Source organism: Ixodes scapularis, unplaced genomic scaffold (genome assembly GCF_016920785.2).
Source record: "Ixodes scapularis isolate PalLabHiFi unplaced genomic scaffold, ASM1692078v2 PGA_scaffold1__304_contigs__length_218370807, whole genome shotgun sequence".
Lineage (NCBI taxonomy): Eukaryota > Metazoa > Arthropoda > Arachnida > Ixodida > Ixodidae > Ixodes > Ixodes scapularis.
This window is the reverse complement of record NW_024609846.1, coordinates 48456672-48474205: the sequence shown is the minus strand read 5'-3', so window position 1 is coordinate 48474205 and position 17534 is coordinate 48456672. Positions and strand designations below refer to the sequence as shown.

General features: G+C 47.4%; 1 protein-coding gene across 1 annotated transcript in view; it reads left to right on the top strand.

Annotated features, from left to right (window-relative positions):
• Positions 1-1059: 1059 nt before the first annotated feature.
• LOC8028864 (serine/threonine-protein kinase NLK) overlaps positions 1060-17534 on the top strand; it is a 77053-nt gene continuing 60578 nt past the window's right edge. The window contains exon 1 of the mRNA XM_029967206.4: positions 1060-1667. Coding sequence (XP_029823066.3) covers positions 1483-1667 — 185 coding nt within the window. The 5' untranslated portion in view covers positions 1060-1482. The remainder of the gene's footprint in view (positions 1668-17534) is intronic.

Sequence of the window (17534 nt, the reverse complement as noted above, 5' to 3'; positions counted from 1 at the left end):
CATCTCCACGTCACACATCTCTGCCGGTGAGGGCCACACGACCTTTCCTTCTTTGGCTGTTGGCGCCAGTTGGGTTCGTCTATCGTCAAGCCGCGAAGCGCGTGTACGGGTGGGCCAAGTGTGTTAACATTTTTGTAATTACCCGCCGCAGACAGACCCGCCGCGAAGCGGTGTGAACGCAGGGGGGGTATTAACACGCGCACTTGTAAAAACCGACCAAACGTGAAAAAAAAAAAAAAAAAAGAAAAAAGTAACGCGACCTTTATTAACAGAAATTAAATGCGTGACGCAGAGGAGCGACGTCACTGAAGCATCACGTGACCCCCCGTTGATGCTGTGAAAATAGCAACTCCCCTTCCAGTCAAATCCAATCAAAACTCGGCGTCGTTCTGACGTTACTGCAACCGTTGCGCAAGAAACACCCGACTTGCTTAACATTGGGCGTGGAGAATTCTTTGGTACCAACTCATGAAAACAAATGGGCGTCATGGATACACACTCATTTAGTCAATGAACCAGATCATGCATGCAGGCACCCAATTAAGATAGAACAATTTATAGCCAGGCCAAGCAAACGATTGCATAATGGAGTACCCGGAGTTTCAAACCAACCATTAAAATATGTTCGCAGAGTTGACTAAACCCGTCACATCACAAGTTATTAGACCCCTACCTCCTTCCCTTTAAAACAGTACATTGTTTTATTCTGAAATAACTAACAATTACATTTCGAATTTTAGCGGTAGCTTGCGCTCATTCCCAAAAAACAAACGCGACAACATTTTTTTTTTTTTTTAACATGTATGTTTGTCACACATGTTAGTATAGAACGCTAAACCCTTTCACCTAAGCCCTTGCGCTGCACCTTATTGAGCTGGCAGTTTTGATAAGAGAATTTCAACTGTGAAAGGCGAACTCATAAAACTGGCGCTACAGCGAAGTTTCTGTTTTGAGAAGCAGACGACGCGACACCGCGTTCCGAGAAGTTCTCTTTTTCACTACGAGATGACGCCACCAACGCGCTTGGCGTGGGCATCATCATCATCATTTGCGCAGTGCAGTGTGCGCGTGGACTCGCGACCCCCACCCTTCCTCCCCCCTCCTTTCTTCCTCCCCCCGCCCCCTCCAACGCAAGGCAGCATAGGAAGAGTTCGGTCGAAGGCAGCAGCAGGGTGCCCCCCTCGCCCTCGACTCTTGCCAGTCAGCGCAGCCAGCGGTTGCAGCGGTCGTCGTCGGTGCTGAGTTGGTCGGCGTGCGCGAGCTCGACTCGACTGCGCTGGCGGTGTGTGGGGTGCTGCCGACTCGTCGTCCAATGTCCGCCAACTGATACTGGAGGTGTTCTGCGCCATTCGGCTGTCGAGCTGCCCGGGGCGGCGAGCAACGGCGCTGTTCCCGCACAATGGAGACGATGGAGTAGCGTACCGGCGGCACCAGCAGCGCGTCTCGTCCGGCTATCGGCCTTTGTCTGGCAGCGGCGACGCGATGGCGGTCGTCGGCGCTCGTTCGGGCCGCCCCGTGATCGCGTTCACGGGAGCGACGGCCGCTGCCGCGGCGGCCCCTCAGCAGGCGATCCTGACCGCGGCACAGCCCTTCTACCACCCGCCCGTCACGGTGCAGGATATTCAGCCGGACAGACCCATTGGATACGGAGCCTTCGGCGTCGTCTGGTGAGTGCCCGCCGACGCTCCTCCGAGGGCCCCCACTCTTTGTGTTCGGGGCGTCGATCTCGCGCTCCTCGCCGACCCTCTTTGTCCGCACTCAGACGACGACGGACGCGGGGTCGCACTTCGAGGTCCGAACCAGCGGGCTAGAAGACCCCAGGTTCGTCCCGATGCAGCGGCGACTCTACGTCCGAACCCGAGTTGTCGAAAGAAGCCAGCGCGGCTTCTTTGTTCTTCGTCTCGACTGCATCCTGCGTCTGATCTTTTTGGAGTGGTGCTCCCGTACCGCGCGGTCGCGATATTTTTTTTTTTTTTTATTTGATTTGCTAAGTGCAGGACGAGTTACTATTCCTTTACTCTTCTTTTCGTGGAGTTTGTCCACTTTCTTACAAAGCATTGTTAGCAGACTGCGTTCGAAGGATCGTCTGCTTCGTAACCACGCGAGCGTTTTGTAACGTTCTCTGCTTCTTTGTCATTATTTCTTTTTGTCAGGACATTGTATTTTAAAAGCAACCGTGTTGACTTCGAACCCCAAAATGTCGTTAACCCCGTCATTGTCTTCTCCAGGCGATGATTGTTTCATTGTCGTAAACACGCGCAGTTTCTAATGTTTTCGCGGCGGTCGTGCCAACCGCATGAAAGAAACGCTTGCTTGGGGTCGTCGTTTGCATTTACTTCATTGGCGATTATTTTTATCGGGCATGGAAGGGGGAACGGTGTGACGAACTTTGTCGCCAAGTGCATCGCTCGAAAACGGTCAGCGAACTCCGGAGGGATTTCCGGGGAGACGTAGAAATTTGTCTGCTGGCAGCAAAACGGCGTCATTGTCCGCCGCGTGACGCGTTCGCTTGCTCCCTTGCCAATGGGAAGGTCGATGACCAGGGCCCTCTTTTGCGGTTGCCTTCTTTTGTTTTAATTTCGGGGTGATCTACTTTTTCGATAACATTGTCGCGGGACGTGGTGCGGTTTATCCTGACTCCGCTGGGTCCTTTCCTGCGTCGCCGTCGTGGTGGTGGTGGTGTGTTTCACCTCAATTTCTGCGAATCCCCAGTGCGTGGAAGTGTCTTTTACGTGGTCGGTCGTTGCGTGATCTTCGAAGACGGCGCGTTGGGTGTCGTCGCCTGATATTGAGATGATTCGAGTTTTGTTCTTGCGCGAACGTTTCTTTTTGGGGTGCAGGTGGGAATTCTATCACTCAATGTTTTTTTTATTAGAGTCAATACATATTACAAGTTACTGACAGACCATTTGGCTTGTTTGTGCCCATTTTAATACAAGTTTTACGATGGCAGGCAGCGATATTGAAAATATGTTAAAAAAATACAATGTCAGGTTAAGCAAATAATTACCTACGTAAAAAAATGAAAAAAAAAAAGCACGCCTGAAATAAATTGAAGCGATCGTATTATAACATCGACGAAAAATAATTATGTCTAATAAGCAAACGAGTTTCGAGATGATACGATGCATGCCCTATCTAGAAAAAATATTGTCATGTACATTTGTGACGAAAGATGATAAAGTTTTCGAAATTTTGCTTAACGCGGACGCTGCATTTTTATTTCCCAAAGTCAATATGCAACACGTTTTATTTAACAACAAAGAAAAAAAAAAAACTGTTTAGAGTATATTTTTATTTTTTGTGGTTACTGTGGTGCTATAAAAATTGCTCGTTAATTGAAACACCACACAACTCGTATAGGAGGGAATAGCATACACAAAGCGGAACTGCTGTCTCATATCAACAAAGCAAAAAAAAAAAAAAACTCAAATAAAGGAAATCATCAACAACTGCGTCCACACTGCGCAGTAAAAAAAAAAAAAAAAATATGTACAGGTTTTTATAAACACATTAAACGTCCTTTAAAGCTGTACTATGTGACAATGTGCTCCTGTAAAACTAGAACACTACTGCCTAAGTAGAAACTTCACTTTTGCTCCCCTATTGATGAGTTTTGAGTCGTCCACACCCTGCGATTGCTGCGTAACTATTATGTTGGCCAGAGGTGTTAAACATTTATTTTCTCTATTATGGAGCATCTGTGTATATTGCAGAGAACTCCATCCAGTTACGTTCACGAGCAAGATTGGACCAGGCGCGACAAAAAATTCCTTGTGGTCTCTACTGCCAAAGTCCCGAGAGAAACTTTCAACACGTATTCTCAAATAATTTTTTCACGCGCACAAGAAAAAAGTAAATAAGCTTTTATTTACTTTTATCAGTCGCTTCTCCGGTCGTGCCCTGGGCGTTTTAGTCAGCTACACGTTTCGTTTCACATCTTCATATTCCGGCCACCAGGTGATGTGGATTTTTATGCAATCATCAGTAACCGGACACACTTCCTTATCATTGCTCCATCCCCTGGTCAGCCGTTGCCCCTTTGTGTCAAAGCAGAACGGCGTAAGATTAGGTAGAGCCGTTTCTTTCTAACCGCATCAAAACGTCGTCCACCCAGCAACCAGCGCCTAAAGTTTTTTTTTTTTTTTTTTTTTTTATTGGCGTCGTTGACGCGCTAGTGTTAATTGGCTCGGGACGAAGGATTCCGGAATCCACCCGACATCGGACGTAAGCTGGAGGAAAAAACAAGCGCTAGCATTCCGTCATCCTGTTGTGTGATGTGTTTTCTTCTATGGGCAAACACACTACATTTGGCGCGCACTACGTTTGGCGCCTAAAGTGGGGTGCCAAATCTGCAAGAGGAAATAACAACGGACTAACGTTGTTAGAAACACCTTCTGTTTCTTTTTTTTTTCTTTTTTTGGAAGCGCGGAAATTTGTACAAATGGGATAATAGATTACCTTTTAGAAATTTTGCAGTGTGAATGGGTATAATCTGGAATACACCTCCACCGATGATTTCAACCAGAGTGGAAAAACAAGTCATGATGCATTTTTTTTAATTAAATCAAAATTATTTCATTTATATCAGATCATTTTGATTTAAATCTCTGGAGTTCGAGATTAGTGGCACTTTATCACTGAATGTATTTTTGAACGTGGCAGATTGATTGATCAATCTGTCCGGTCGCTTATAACCATGCAGAAGAAAGAAATACTGTACATTTAAAGTAGTTTAATTAACACGTTTTTGTTGATGTAGCCCCTCCCAGTGTTTACACGTTCCTCAAAAAAAAAAAAAAAAAGGAACAATAGATTGTTTCTCTGTTTTTTGGAACGCGTTCCCGTTACAAGTTCCATCTGTGAAGAAGGAACTTGTTCTCGTTACACATAAAAAAATCGAACTTATCGTTGCATATACGTTACATTTGTATTTTACTGATTACCATATTTAGTTAGATCGAGGATATATCCCATGAAATGGGGACGTGCGAATTTGAATGCCGCGATGGAAGAGCACCGGGAGAAGAAAACACGCGAAAGCAGGGTTTCGTTTCTTGATATATTCATCTTTAAATATCTCAGCTATTAACCATATTCATGTTTGTGGTAGGCGTTTCAGGCGAGCCAAATGTACTGTTACCCCACAACCTCACACGTTTCAATTTAACAAAGTCCTTTGTTTGAACTTAACAACAGTTGCTTCTCGATGTTGCTGTCCGCAAGACGAGCAGGTGAAGAAGAGGGTAGGATTTTTGGAAGGTCAGTCTTGAAGACTACAAGTCCTTCTTCGTGAAGGCTGGATTTGTTGTTCATTTTGGGGGACAAGGGGAGAAGGTGTGACCAATGTTCGGTATGCGCGGGTGGGTTCTCTTGTTGTATCTGTAGGTCTCTTTGTGGAAGCTCAGTGATGGCTGTAGTCGGCCTTGGATTTCTGAGTGTATGAGGATTCGTGGAAGCGAAGAAAGTAGCCGAGTTTGAAACGTCCCTCTTTCAGTGTTTTTTTCCTTCGACTAAAAGTTTTGCTTTTTCAACCGCAGTCTCCGGCACCCGACTGTTACCAAGCGAGGACCGCACAAAATAAACTCTAAAGTAACCAAAAAGTTCACGAGATCCTGCTCTCCGTAAAGATACTGTTTTTATACTTGTAGAATTTCCCTCTTAGAAATAAAATAAAAAAAAATACCCCACTAAACGAAAAAAAAAAAAAAAAAACCGCCATTCTTTTTTTTCTTTTTTTTTTGTTTCGGTAAAAAATGTAACGAGTTCCCTCCCGTCCGAGTTCCACCGATGCAGAATGGAATGGCGGTGTTCCTTCGTTCCTCCTAAAGGGAACGCGTTCCAGGAACGCCGTTCCGTACAACAGCTAAAAAGCCGTATTTGCTTTTTTTCGCGTTCTGTTTTTTTTTTTGCACTAACTAAGACATTGCTTCTCTAGCTTTTGTTCGTTTATTTCACGTTCTGATTCTCGGGCGTCAATCAGCGAAGAATACAAAACCTTCCCTCAGGACGTAAACGACTATTGGGGGTCTTCAAGCTCGTTGAAACTTCTTTATGGTATTCCTTGAAGTCATGTAAAAGAGAGAGCAGGGGTGGCCAAACTGCGGTTCCCTGGTAAGCGTGACCCCCCCTCCCTCTGTGTACCCAGGACGGGAAGAGTTCTAGAATTTAAACGGAAAAGCTCACAGTCTGGGTAGTCTCGTACTACGACGAAGGCCCTACGTACGTACAGATGGACTGCTTTTTGACACACGGATGTATCCAGTGACCCTGTTTTCTTTATTGTTCTAGAATGTCGAACTGTATACGCATAGATGATGATTGAAACCTGAGACTGTGGTTTGAAAAATGGAAACTCGTCGAGTAGAAAGAGAAAGGGACAACCAACATACGTTGTCTGTCCCTTGTACGTTGTCTGTCTCTTTCTCTTCCTACTCCACGAGTTTCCGTTATTCGAACCACAGTATCAGGTTTCAATCATCGTGTATTACTTACACCAGCTCGCCTGCACTTTAACCGCATAGCGGGCGTCAGGGTAAGTGGCTGGCTTGCGCACCATGCATTCATTATTTAGCGGTTGAAGAAACGTTCTTTTGCATGGTGTATTTTTGTTGTTGACAATTATACTTGTCCTCTTTGAAAACCCTCCATATCGTTTCACGTTGAAAGTACCCCCCCCCCCCCCCTTTTTTTTTCTTCTTTCCTTTCTCCTGTTGCTTTTTCAACGTGTGTAGTTCTCTCTGCGGCTCTAACCCTATGTCACTCCAAAAACCCATGTAATACAATCAACGTTACAAAAAAAAAAAAAAAAAAAAGAAAGAGCACGTTTTTGCCATTGATTCTTGAAATTCGAGTAGTACCACCGAACCACTCAAATATACATTCGCGAACGAATGGAGCTCGACTTTGCCATGTCGCCCATCTTTTTAGATTCCTTTTACATCGTGAATTTCCTCTCAAACTTCGCGTGTACTGGCTGCGCGTAAAATCTATCGCTTCCTTTGTGTAGAGCCCGTTCAGGCGGAAGCTGGTCGCGCCACGAACCCTCCCTCCCCGCACAAATTTCGATTTTTTGTCTTCTTTTTGTTACGTTGGTGCGAGTACGTTTCCCTATTCGAGGGGGGCTCACATGTGCAGCGAAGAGAAAGGGAGTAGCGAAGGTCGTTAAAAAAAGAAAAAGGAATACGAAAGTTTGATGCGGCAGGAGGTAGGTTGACCGGATGGTTTTCGTCTTTCAGTACCTTGTAGGAGGGGGATCCTGGGAAGGGGGCTGCTTTCTAGGGGGTTCCCGAAAGCACCACTGGAGTGCTGGAGCTGGGGTCCCCCCTCGGGTCGTGTTATTATTGTTATTACGCTTCGTCTGGTCTGGGGACCTGCTAAGATGGCCGCCCTGCTGCTCTGTTGCTTGCATGCATGGGGATTCCGGCTGGGCCCACCACATCTGCCGTCGCGTTTTTCTGGTAGTCTACTTTGTAGTGAGGTTCGGTTCCGTCCTCCTCGAACGGTGTCTCGGACATCTGTCTGCTGTTGCCCCGGTTGTCGGTATTACTGGTTTACTTTTTTTTTTTTTTTCGTTTTCTTACGCTTACGTTGGATGGTGTGAGCTAATTGATGCCCTTTCTTTGCTCGTGGCTTTGTGAGGTTTGCGCGAAGTTCGTCGTTGTTAGCGCGCTTCATTCGTCGCCATTCATGCCGTGACATCCGAGCTCGTTTACGTAGTTGTTTTTTTCTCCACACGCATCAAAGATTTTTTTTTTTTTTTGAAAGGCAGGCGGGTTTATTACGCCCGTTTTGTCCGTGGGGGAATGTCCTTCGTTCGAGCAGGTTTATTTTGCGTTTATCGCTTTTTTTTCTCCTCGACTCTCGTCGCCGGATGTTCGCGTCGGGAGGAAGGTCCCTTTTTCTTAATCTCATTTTCCGCGCATGCGCAATGAATGGCCTCTAAGCTCGTTAGGCGAAGCGGAGACTAGGCGCTTGTAGCGGAACAATATGGACGTTTTCTCCCTCCTGCCCGCCTTTAACAACCCCCCCCCCCCCCCCCCCCCCCCAAACAAAAAAAAAAGTTTATTCATATTGCGCATTGTCAACTAAAAAATAAAAAGTTTGTATTTTAGGGGATATCGAATATGACCTCTTAAAGGGGTACTCCGCCGATTTTTGAGCTACCTCAACTAACTATATGTTCTGACTCCCCGGCCTTTACCCTCTCTGGTATGCTATTTAGTATCGTGAAATTCATAATAGTTATTGCGAAATCGGCAAATGAAAATTATGCAAAAACAAACATTCAAATATACCCGCCCTTTTCAGGGCCGTGACGTCATTGGAAGGTTAGCTTGCCAGTCGGGCGAGCAGTCTAAAAAATAGAATATGCCAATCATTTGTTCCGTGCTGGAGCGCGGGGACTGGAGCGAGCTTCCAAAGCATTCATTTCACACCATGAAACTGCTTCGAATCAGTTGGGGACAAATTCTACAGTCCAAAGAGTGAACCCGTGCACTTCCAATGACGTCACTTTTTCATTGTTGCCAGTAGAGACTTTCAGTTTGAAAAACACGGTGAGGACCAAAATTGTAAATTCAATAACTTCGTTAAAAAAAATTATTTTGACCTAATATTCGGGATACTATTTTGGCGATGTTCTTCGGCGAGTTTAGCAAAATTTCAAGCAAATCGGGGGCCATGAAGAAATCGTCGGAGTTCCCCTTTAATTCGTGAAAGTTGCGGAACCTCACCCACTGTTTTGTACAAGATGCGCATGAATCAGTCATAAATCCCGTCCGTTCGGTCCCGTCCTTTTTGCGCTGTTTTTAATAATGTCGCCCAACAACCGACTAGCCGAGCAATCCACCCTTTTACGGTACATTAGGGAGCTTCTCCGTCGGACGGTGAGCTCTCATCCTCTGAATTATAGAGTATTTTTATCCGGTGAATCTGAACATCACGTTCGCTTTCCTAAAAGATGCAACTGAACGCGAGAGAACACGAAAAAAAGAAAAGGATTAGTCCTTACGTCATAATCATATCTTTGGGCCTTCAAGCGCGTGTCGCTTGTCTGGGCTGCTCATACTATTGCGAGCTTTGCCAGCTGCATTCCTCCACACTGGCACCAGTCGTGACGTCTCTTTCTGACCTTTTTTTGAAAACGGCGAGAGTGCGCGTACATAGCTTTGATAAGCGCCGAAGATGCGGCGCGAGAGCGGAGATTCCGAAAACTCTGGATATGCCGCCACGCTCCGAGAAGGAGGCTTCGGCGGTACTTTTTTCCGCAGTTTCCGTGTACCAACGTGAAGATAAATAATCTCGATATTTGTGATCCTGGAGGCCAAGTGAAGACGATTTGAGTGGTTTTCCTTAAATACAAAATCGCCTCAGCTTCCCTTTCAGCCCAATTGACGTATTGCCGTGTTGCGAAATTACCCAAGCACCGAGGAGAATCCTGGGAATGTAATTCTACCTCGAGCATGCGCTCGCCTTACCGGCTTAAAATATTCCGAGTAATTCCCCAAAATAAGGCGTTGACGAACGCGCGTGCAAGATGCCATTTGTTTTCGATTTTTGCTTTAGAAAAGTTCACTGCTGCTGACGCCAACACGTGCAGGGCGTGTGACTACACTCGCTGCGTGCTTGCTCATTGGCGCTTGGGTAAAGGTCTATTGAGGGTTTGGTCAATCGAGGATAGCCGATCGCAGTGACGCTTGTGGTCGGCTAGCAGCTTCGTAAGGGCGTCGTATGGAAGATCCCGACGACTGTAGCTCCAGTCCTAAGAAAGAGAAAGAGTAAACGTCGTGTTTGTGCGTAGTCGGGGTACTTGCAGCTGCTTCGACTCGTTGGCCGCTTGCTGCCTCGTTTCTACGCCGTCGGTGGTGTACGCTCCCCGTGGCGTGCCGTTGTCACCTTCGGAGTTTCCGAACCCGGGTGACCTACATCGGTGTTCGACCGGCGGAGGCTCTCAACGAGCGAGGTGTGAACTCCCGCCGGGGGATTTGAGAAGACGGCTAAGCGAGAGGTCCAAGAAATCCAATATCGAGCTTCGTGACTCGTTGGATCTCTCGCCATGTAGGATTGTGAGTTTTGATTCTTTTACTTTGCCCTTTGGCATTACAGTAGGAGGCATTACTACCACAGCACATCAATAATTAAAAAAAGAACGTACTTAGCGCGCGAGCAAAGGTGTCATTAGACGTGATGATAACAGTCAAACGCAATTTCTAGAAAAAAAAAATGCCAGCCGCAATTAAGAAACAAAACAAAAAAACATTGTCGCAGTACGGTATCTTTAACATGAATCTCTTAATTTTTAAAGCACGGTCGTCAAGCATGGTTAGGAAAGGGGCTTTCATATAAGTATTTACTTTTGTTTATACATAAACCTATTTAAGCTATTCATCCTCTTCTGTGTATAAATTAATCCAATGTTGGACGAGTCACGAGATCCGATATTACACCTTTTGGGTGGGTGACAGGAAATAATAATAATAAAAAAAATATGAACAGTTGGTCCAGGTTACGTTTTTAAATTATTTTTGGCGCGGGCGTGAAGGTAATTTCGTTCTGCAAATGTATCCTTTGAAACGTCCTGTCGGCGTCGACAGCCACAGGTGTGGCAAGCGCGTGCCACGGGAGGTGTGCCAGGCTCGAGCCGTACTTTGAATGCGGGGGGAGCTTTTCGCCCGTGCGCTGTCCCCGTGGGGCCCCGGTCTCCTTCGGCCGTTCAAGGTTCCAACCGCTCGGCGTCCCTGCCTGGCCTCGGCGGGCTCCTCTTTATAGCCTTGCCTCGCGCGTCGCCGCGTTTTTAGCCCTGACTTGACGCGCCGCTGCCGCCTTGCCGTAGTCGTCCAAGGGTCCTTCCAGGGACTTTGCATCGTCGTCGACCTGGTAGAGGAGAGGCTGCCTCCTCCTCCTCCTCCTCTTTTTTTTTTCTTCCATATTTTTTTTATTCTCGGATAAGACACCCGGGGAACGTCGTCCGTGTTGTCTCGGTCACGACAGGCAACGCCAGGGAGGCCAACGCATTTTGTTTCTTCTACTTTTTACTTGGCTTTTCTCTGCGCCTCAATTTGAAGCAACTGTATACGCAAAACGAGGAGGTTTTTTGTGCCGAACCTCGTGGATAATGAAACGCTCCGCTGGCTCGTTGCCGTGTGGATACGATCAACTGCGTGGCGACTACTCGCGTTCCACCGCGACGCGTTTCGCGGACTCGCTACTACGGGTTGCCTCGGCAACCCGTAGTGGCGAGCATCTTGTCGTGTATGAGGGGTCGAGCGGAGTCGTTCGAAATCGAACGCAAATATCGCAAACAGCCTTTCCTCGAGTTCTCTATAAGGTTTGACTTCCCAGCTAAAAGCGAAGATAAATGTTTATGGTTTTCTGGAACTTGATGGAGAGAATGGCTAGCTTTTGAGGAAGATATCGTCGCTGTCAATAGAAAGACTCAATACAAAATCCCCCTCTTTTTTTATTGCAAAAATGAATTAGGCGTGGCCGTACGCTCATTGTCCGCCCATATGTAGCACTAGCGGTCAGAACCAGGTGCCCAAAGTTTTAGAACTGTCGCTTATCTTCTGCAAAAGTTGTGATTTTCTAATAATAAAATTAATGGGAAATTGGGGCCCGCTTTTGGCAGTTTTCGGTAACTGCATGGGGCAATTCAGCTCCATTCGAAAACTCCATCTTATTATTTATTATTATTTAATGGCGTAGATTGTCCTGATACCGCCGATAACGATACCCGATACTATGCCGACGCCTTTGCGCATGCCTTCTATCGTTATCGGGTATTGTTATCGGAGGTAACATACCGGGTATTGTTACCTTCGATAGCACGGAAGAAGGCGCGCGCTGGTTGCCTTCCTCCGTGCTTTGACCGCTCGAGCAAGCTCGAAACTAAAGTGGTATCGAAGGTAAGAAGCGTCGAGCGACCTCTGGCGCTGTCTATCGCGTGGATCTCTGACTGCTGTCAGGTGGACGAGCAAAAATAATGTTTCTCGCGCACGACGCTATAGCGAGAAATGACAAATCTGGCCCTTATGAGGAAGTGCTATTGGCGATTCCGGGGCAATTATTCGTAGTACACGCCCGTCGTTGAATCGCGTGTGCGTCAAAGCTTGCCATTGAGCGACGCGAGGGCCCTTGAGGCGCGTTTAGCAGGAAGCACAAAATGCGGTGACGTCGCGATGCGAGGCCTGGATTGACGTCATCAAACAGGTCGGAAACAACTACCCCGTGGTGTCGGTTTTCGACGCGGCGTTTTGTGCTGGTGAGCGTGCGGACTACTTTCCAAATAATGGGACCAGTAGGCCGTTTCTTTTTCTTTTTTATTTTTTTAAGGCGCCGCGTGTGCCTGTGTATCTCGCCAGTTTCCCTTTCTCTCTCCCCCCCTCCCTTTTTTTGGGGGGTTTTCTGTAGTATACCGCTCTTTTTGAATACTCCAAAAGTCCTAAACTCCAAACTACTTTTCTTTCTTTATTTTTATTTTTATTTTTTTATTATAAATTTATTAAAGCGAACAGGTGAACTTCGGCACAGCTGCTTGACGTTGCTCGGCAGAGAACGCAGTCGGTAGGCATCCGAGAAAGCTGCAGGGTTCCCGCAAACTTTTTGCGCACCTTTGAATACGAAACTGCCGTTTCCAGATGCTTCAGAGACGCCTTGGGAGTATAAAGCATATCAGTTGGAAAGCTCCCAACTGACCCAGCCCATTTGTTAATCAGTCTCCAATGCGCAACGCTTGCAAACCTGCACCTATCCAAAGGCCCGCTCAAACGTTTGGTAGTGCAGCTGGGCGCAGTGAGACCTAAACCCCTGCAGTGAATGAAGAGTTTACTGTCTGAACGGGCCTTGAGAAGGAAACGGATAGGCGCGAAGGGAGGCTAAACTGATTTTCCGTGTAATGTGGATTGAGAGGCCGGCGGGATGAATTTCATAACGTCATGCAAAGAGGCATCCGCGTTCGACCGAGACTCGTCTTCCAATCAGTAAGGACACGAGCGTCGGCCGAACACTGACGTCAGCGCTCGTGTCCAATACGTGTCCAGCTTTTGCCCCGTTAGATGACTTCGAAAATTCGTATCTCCGGCCTCGTTATGGAAACATCATTGTAACTGGGAGGGTCCATGGTCCCAACTTCCAAGTGGTGAGCGCTGGTGGTCCACCGATGGACACGCTGATGTTTGATTTCGCAGCGCCGTTCACCGTTGGCGCGGGCGGACCGCAGCCGGTGTGTCCGGTAACTCTTGCCGTGCGCGAGGAAGAGACCGGGTGACTTGTTTTTCCCCCCACGCCGATGGCGCTTACGTCATTTTGACGTCACCAGATGGCATCCGTTCCGCAGTCCCTTCCGCCTCGCGCCAAGTTTGGCTGCCAAGATTTCGTCGGCGTGCCTGGCTCGTGATTTGTCGTCGTCGTCCAGCTGACTTGGAGACTGATTGCGACGGAAGAAGGGACGACTCCTTTCTTTCGGTCTACTTTTATGTGTCTGTATGTTCTTGGGGGCGAATCTTTTCAGTTATTAGGCAGTTTTAGTAGATAGTTCCGACACTCCGCCGACGCCTTCGCGCATGCATCGTATCGTTATCGGAAGTATCGGAACACTAGCCGCTCCAGTTGCTGGTTTGGCACTGCATTGCCTAAACTTTCTGCTATACTTCATTTCAGCTCAGGTCCGAGCGCGGCCGATGTTATAAGCCGAAGGGCCAATTAAACAGCGAAAAGGCACAACGTCATGGCGTGCTCTCTGCAGTTGATAGGACCAGCTAGTATTCGCCGTCTCTCTGTGCGTGCTCCTCCGTCGGCGAGTCCCATCAAGCGCAGAGAGCACACCATGACGCTGCGCTTTTTGCGCTGTTTGATTGGCCCTTCGGCTCATAACATCGGCCGCGCTTGACCGAAGCTGAAACCAAGTATAACATTCCGATAACCTCGTCGGATAGGCGCATTAGGGTCAGCACGCACGAATAATAATCGTGGAATTACTTAAGTCATTTTGTTTTCGGTGTCCTTTCTAGATAAACGGGACGCCGAGAATATCTTTCTTTTGCTTCAGTCTTTGGCGAAATAAATACGTTAAAGTGATTTCACCGTCTCCCGTCATTAACGTCCACGTCGGAAACGGCGTGTTGACAATGCGCGGTCTCGAGAAGCGCATTGGGCCGTCTGCGTCCTTCAAACTCGAGGGTACGTTTACGTGCAGTTGTCAACCGACCCCGTGTTGGAACTCGGGCTACGTTTCAGCGACAACGTGCGTACTCGTCTGACGAGCAGAAACGGCATTGCTTGCGCACTGCTCTGCTCGCCATTTCGAAACACGATGCGTTTCGGAAGAACCGCTTACGGATAGTAGCGGGTTTTAGTAAGTAGATTGTCCCGATAACGATACTCCGCCGACGCCTTTCCACATGCGTCGCATCGTTATCGGGTGCCGTTACCGGAGGTATCGAAACGACATACTAAAACTCTCTAATGAGTGTCGCTCGTTGTACCCTGGCGTTCTAGAACCCATTCGCGTCCAAAGTTTGATCCAGTAACGTAGCTCGCGTCCAGCGTTGCTCCGTCATAACCGTGGATTTGGACCAAAGCCAGATGGAGAGGCGATCGAAACGAGAATATGACGCCCAATTTAGGACGTCTGACCAAGTTCGAACGTTTCCTTCCTTTCAAATAACTATTAAGTTGACGTTTCGTTTTAACAACTGTCTCTCTTTTTTTTCTTTTTTGAAGGACGATGCGAGCGGTGGTGTTTACTGTTTTCTACTTTGCGTCATGGGTCGTCGTTTTACGGGAAAGCCCGTGTTTTTGTGGCAAGTCGTGCGTCGAATGCGTCTGCCGCGCACCTGTTCGGGTGGGGAAAATCAAAAGAAAAAGATTTAGCGCGAGGGAGAGAGAGAGATAGAGAAAAAGGGGGGGGGGGGGGGTTGCAGCCACTTTTTTCTGACGCAAAAGATTCCGCCCGGGGGACATCACTTTTTTTTTTGTTGCTCCCGTGACTGTGGGAAGGACAACGGAGAGAAGTGCCACCTGGGTGGCAGATGGGGACAGCCGTTGTTACTGACGTCACCTGCTGATACCTTCAACCGCACGATTGTTTTCCTCTGGTGGGGTGAAAGAGGCCCTTTCTGTCGGGCAAAGCTTCTCTACTCGAATAGACTTTTTGTGCCGGAATCCCGAAAGTCCGCGCGCGAAATCCTGTACGGTCCTCCGCGTGACACTGAATTGGTAGCGGAGTTGCTCACTGCCCTGTCCCGCTGGGGCTGTCGTCTGCTAGAGCCGGTCGTACCTAGCTTTCCCGGCGTTCCTTTCGGCGCCGCGGGCGGCGCATAATGCTTTGCAAAAGGTCTATTGATTCGTTTGGTAGCTGACCGGGTACGGTCCTTGGGCGCCGCCATCTTGCTGCTGGAGTGTGTAGATAGTCTGCAAATGAAGCGTGGATGGATGAGGAATGGACGATAACGGCTGTTCCTTTGCCTGCACCCACCTGGCCTAAAAACAATAACAAAAGCCTGACGTGGCGTGCCGGTTGCCAGACTGAAGCGAGACTGTTTGCGAACGTAATCAGTCCAATAAGTGCACCCCGTTATTGGGTGCACTTATTGGGAATTCCCCGTTATTGGGTGCAGTTATTGGGAATTCCCCGTTCAGGGCTATACCTGTGTGTGTGTGTGTGTGTGTGTGTGTGTGTGTGTTGGTTTGGAGAAAGGGGGGGGGGGGCGGAGGGGAGGAGGGGGAAGAGGAGTCAAAGGCCTCTACCGACGGGGGGAAAAAAAATCTCGAAAAAGCAGAAAATATTAGGGATTCCCCTTGAACGGCTGCTATAAATCGGAAGAAAAGAAATGTAATGGGCATATATTTACGTTAAATAACCTTCAATAACTAAAATTTCTTGGCGCCTTTTTTTTTTTTTTTTCCTTGGAAATTTCAATTATTTAGATATAAAAGCAAACTTGTCTATGTAGCTGCTTGAAAAGAAGGAAAACGACGTAATTAAAAGGAGTCGGCAATAATGTAATACATTTCTTACGTCAGCGTAATCAACTTGAGCCTCTCCTGGAATGTCTGCCTCGCATTTCTTGACGGCTGTCCAGACATGCTCCGAAGATGGCAGTGCGTAACGAATAGCTCTTTATCGCCGTCAGACGGCGGAGGCGAGCATCTTGTCGGCTGGAGGATATCGTTCCTCAGCCCTCGGTTGGGAGACGTTCTAGTCCTGCTGCAACAATTGCGTGTTTCCGAAACATGCGGCCATAAACGAAAAAGTAACAATGTTCGTGTTCTTTTTTCTTTCTGATAAACAGGAGATTTTTTTTTTTTTTTCGTTGATGGGTTCTGGATGGCGTCTCCCGAAAACACAATTTTTCGAGACATTTCCCAATTTAAAGTTGCCCTCGGTAGCTGAGCTCTGGTGATCTTGTGTATCGCAGTGTACGTGCAGCGATAATTGAGTGATCCGATCGTTGTTTACCCGTTGAATACCGTTTTGTCTTTACTTACCACATCGTTACTACTTTTTTTTTAACCAAATATGACCCTATTTCGATTAACATTTACCATTTATTTGTATCTCTCTAGTTCTGGAAGTGGAGTTAAAGTGGACACAAATGTTCTCAGAGTAGCTTCAACAGCACGCGTTGTTAACGCTTGCCAGCATTTGTAATTTGTTTTGCGAATAAAATCTTTCGCGTAAACACGGATGATATCCGCGTTTCCGCATCGCCAGCCACGTGCTTGAAGTTCTTCTTACATTCACTAACTTAGGGGTTTTCAATGACGCTCAACAAGTCGCTTCATAAAACCGTGTTCATTTTCAGACGACAAAAAAAAAAAAAAAACACAACTAAGTTGATTATTCGACTTATCGGGACGATTAGCCCCCTGTAATATGTGTCCCCGTGACTGCATAACTCACCTGCACAGACCGCATGCGTGTAAGTTTGTGGGGAAAAAACAAAAATCAAACGACACGTATATATAAATATTTTTAAAGCTCGTGTGTTGGAAGGGGTAACCCGAATTCGTATTGACATGTCCAAGAACTGTGAGGCACGTAGTTGCGACAGTGTCCGCAACAATCTACCTCTAAATATGCAAAAAAAAAAAAAAAAAAGAAAAAAAAAAAGAAAAAAAAAAAAAGGTGATTGACAACGGCCGTTTTTTGGAACTCGAGAGATTTTCTGGGGGCTTTGACGGGAAATCATCAATCTGCATGACAGTCCATGACTAGCAAAGAAAGAATAGCCATGAACAAAAATAATATGCTCACGCTCCTTCTTGAGTGTGTGTTCATTGTGCGTGCAATGGACGTTACGCGGAGCAGGGAAAAGGTCAGGGGCGCGCTTCTCCTTCGCGTTTGCTCGGCGGCGGGTCCCCGACCTTGGAGAAGAAGGGAACGGGGCTTCCTTCCCAGCGACGTGCCTCGGAGCAGCAGCAGCAGCGGCACAGTAGCCCTGCGTGGGTTGATGACGGTGCAGTCGAGGAGCGGCTTCGATTCTTCCGCCGACCATTGTGCCCTTCACTGAGCCCGACTGCGAGCCAGTGTG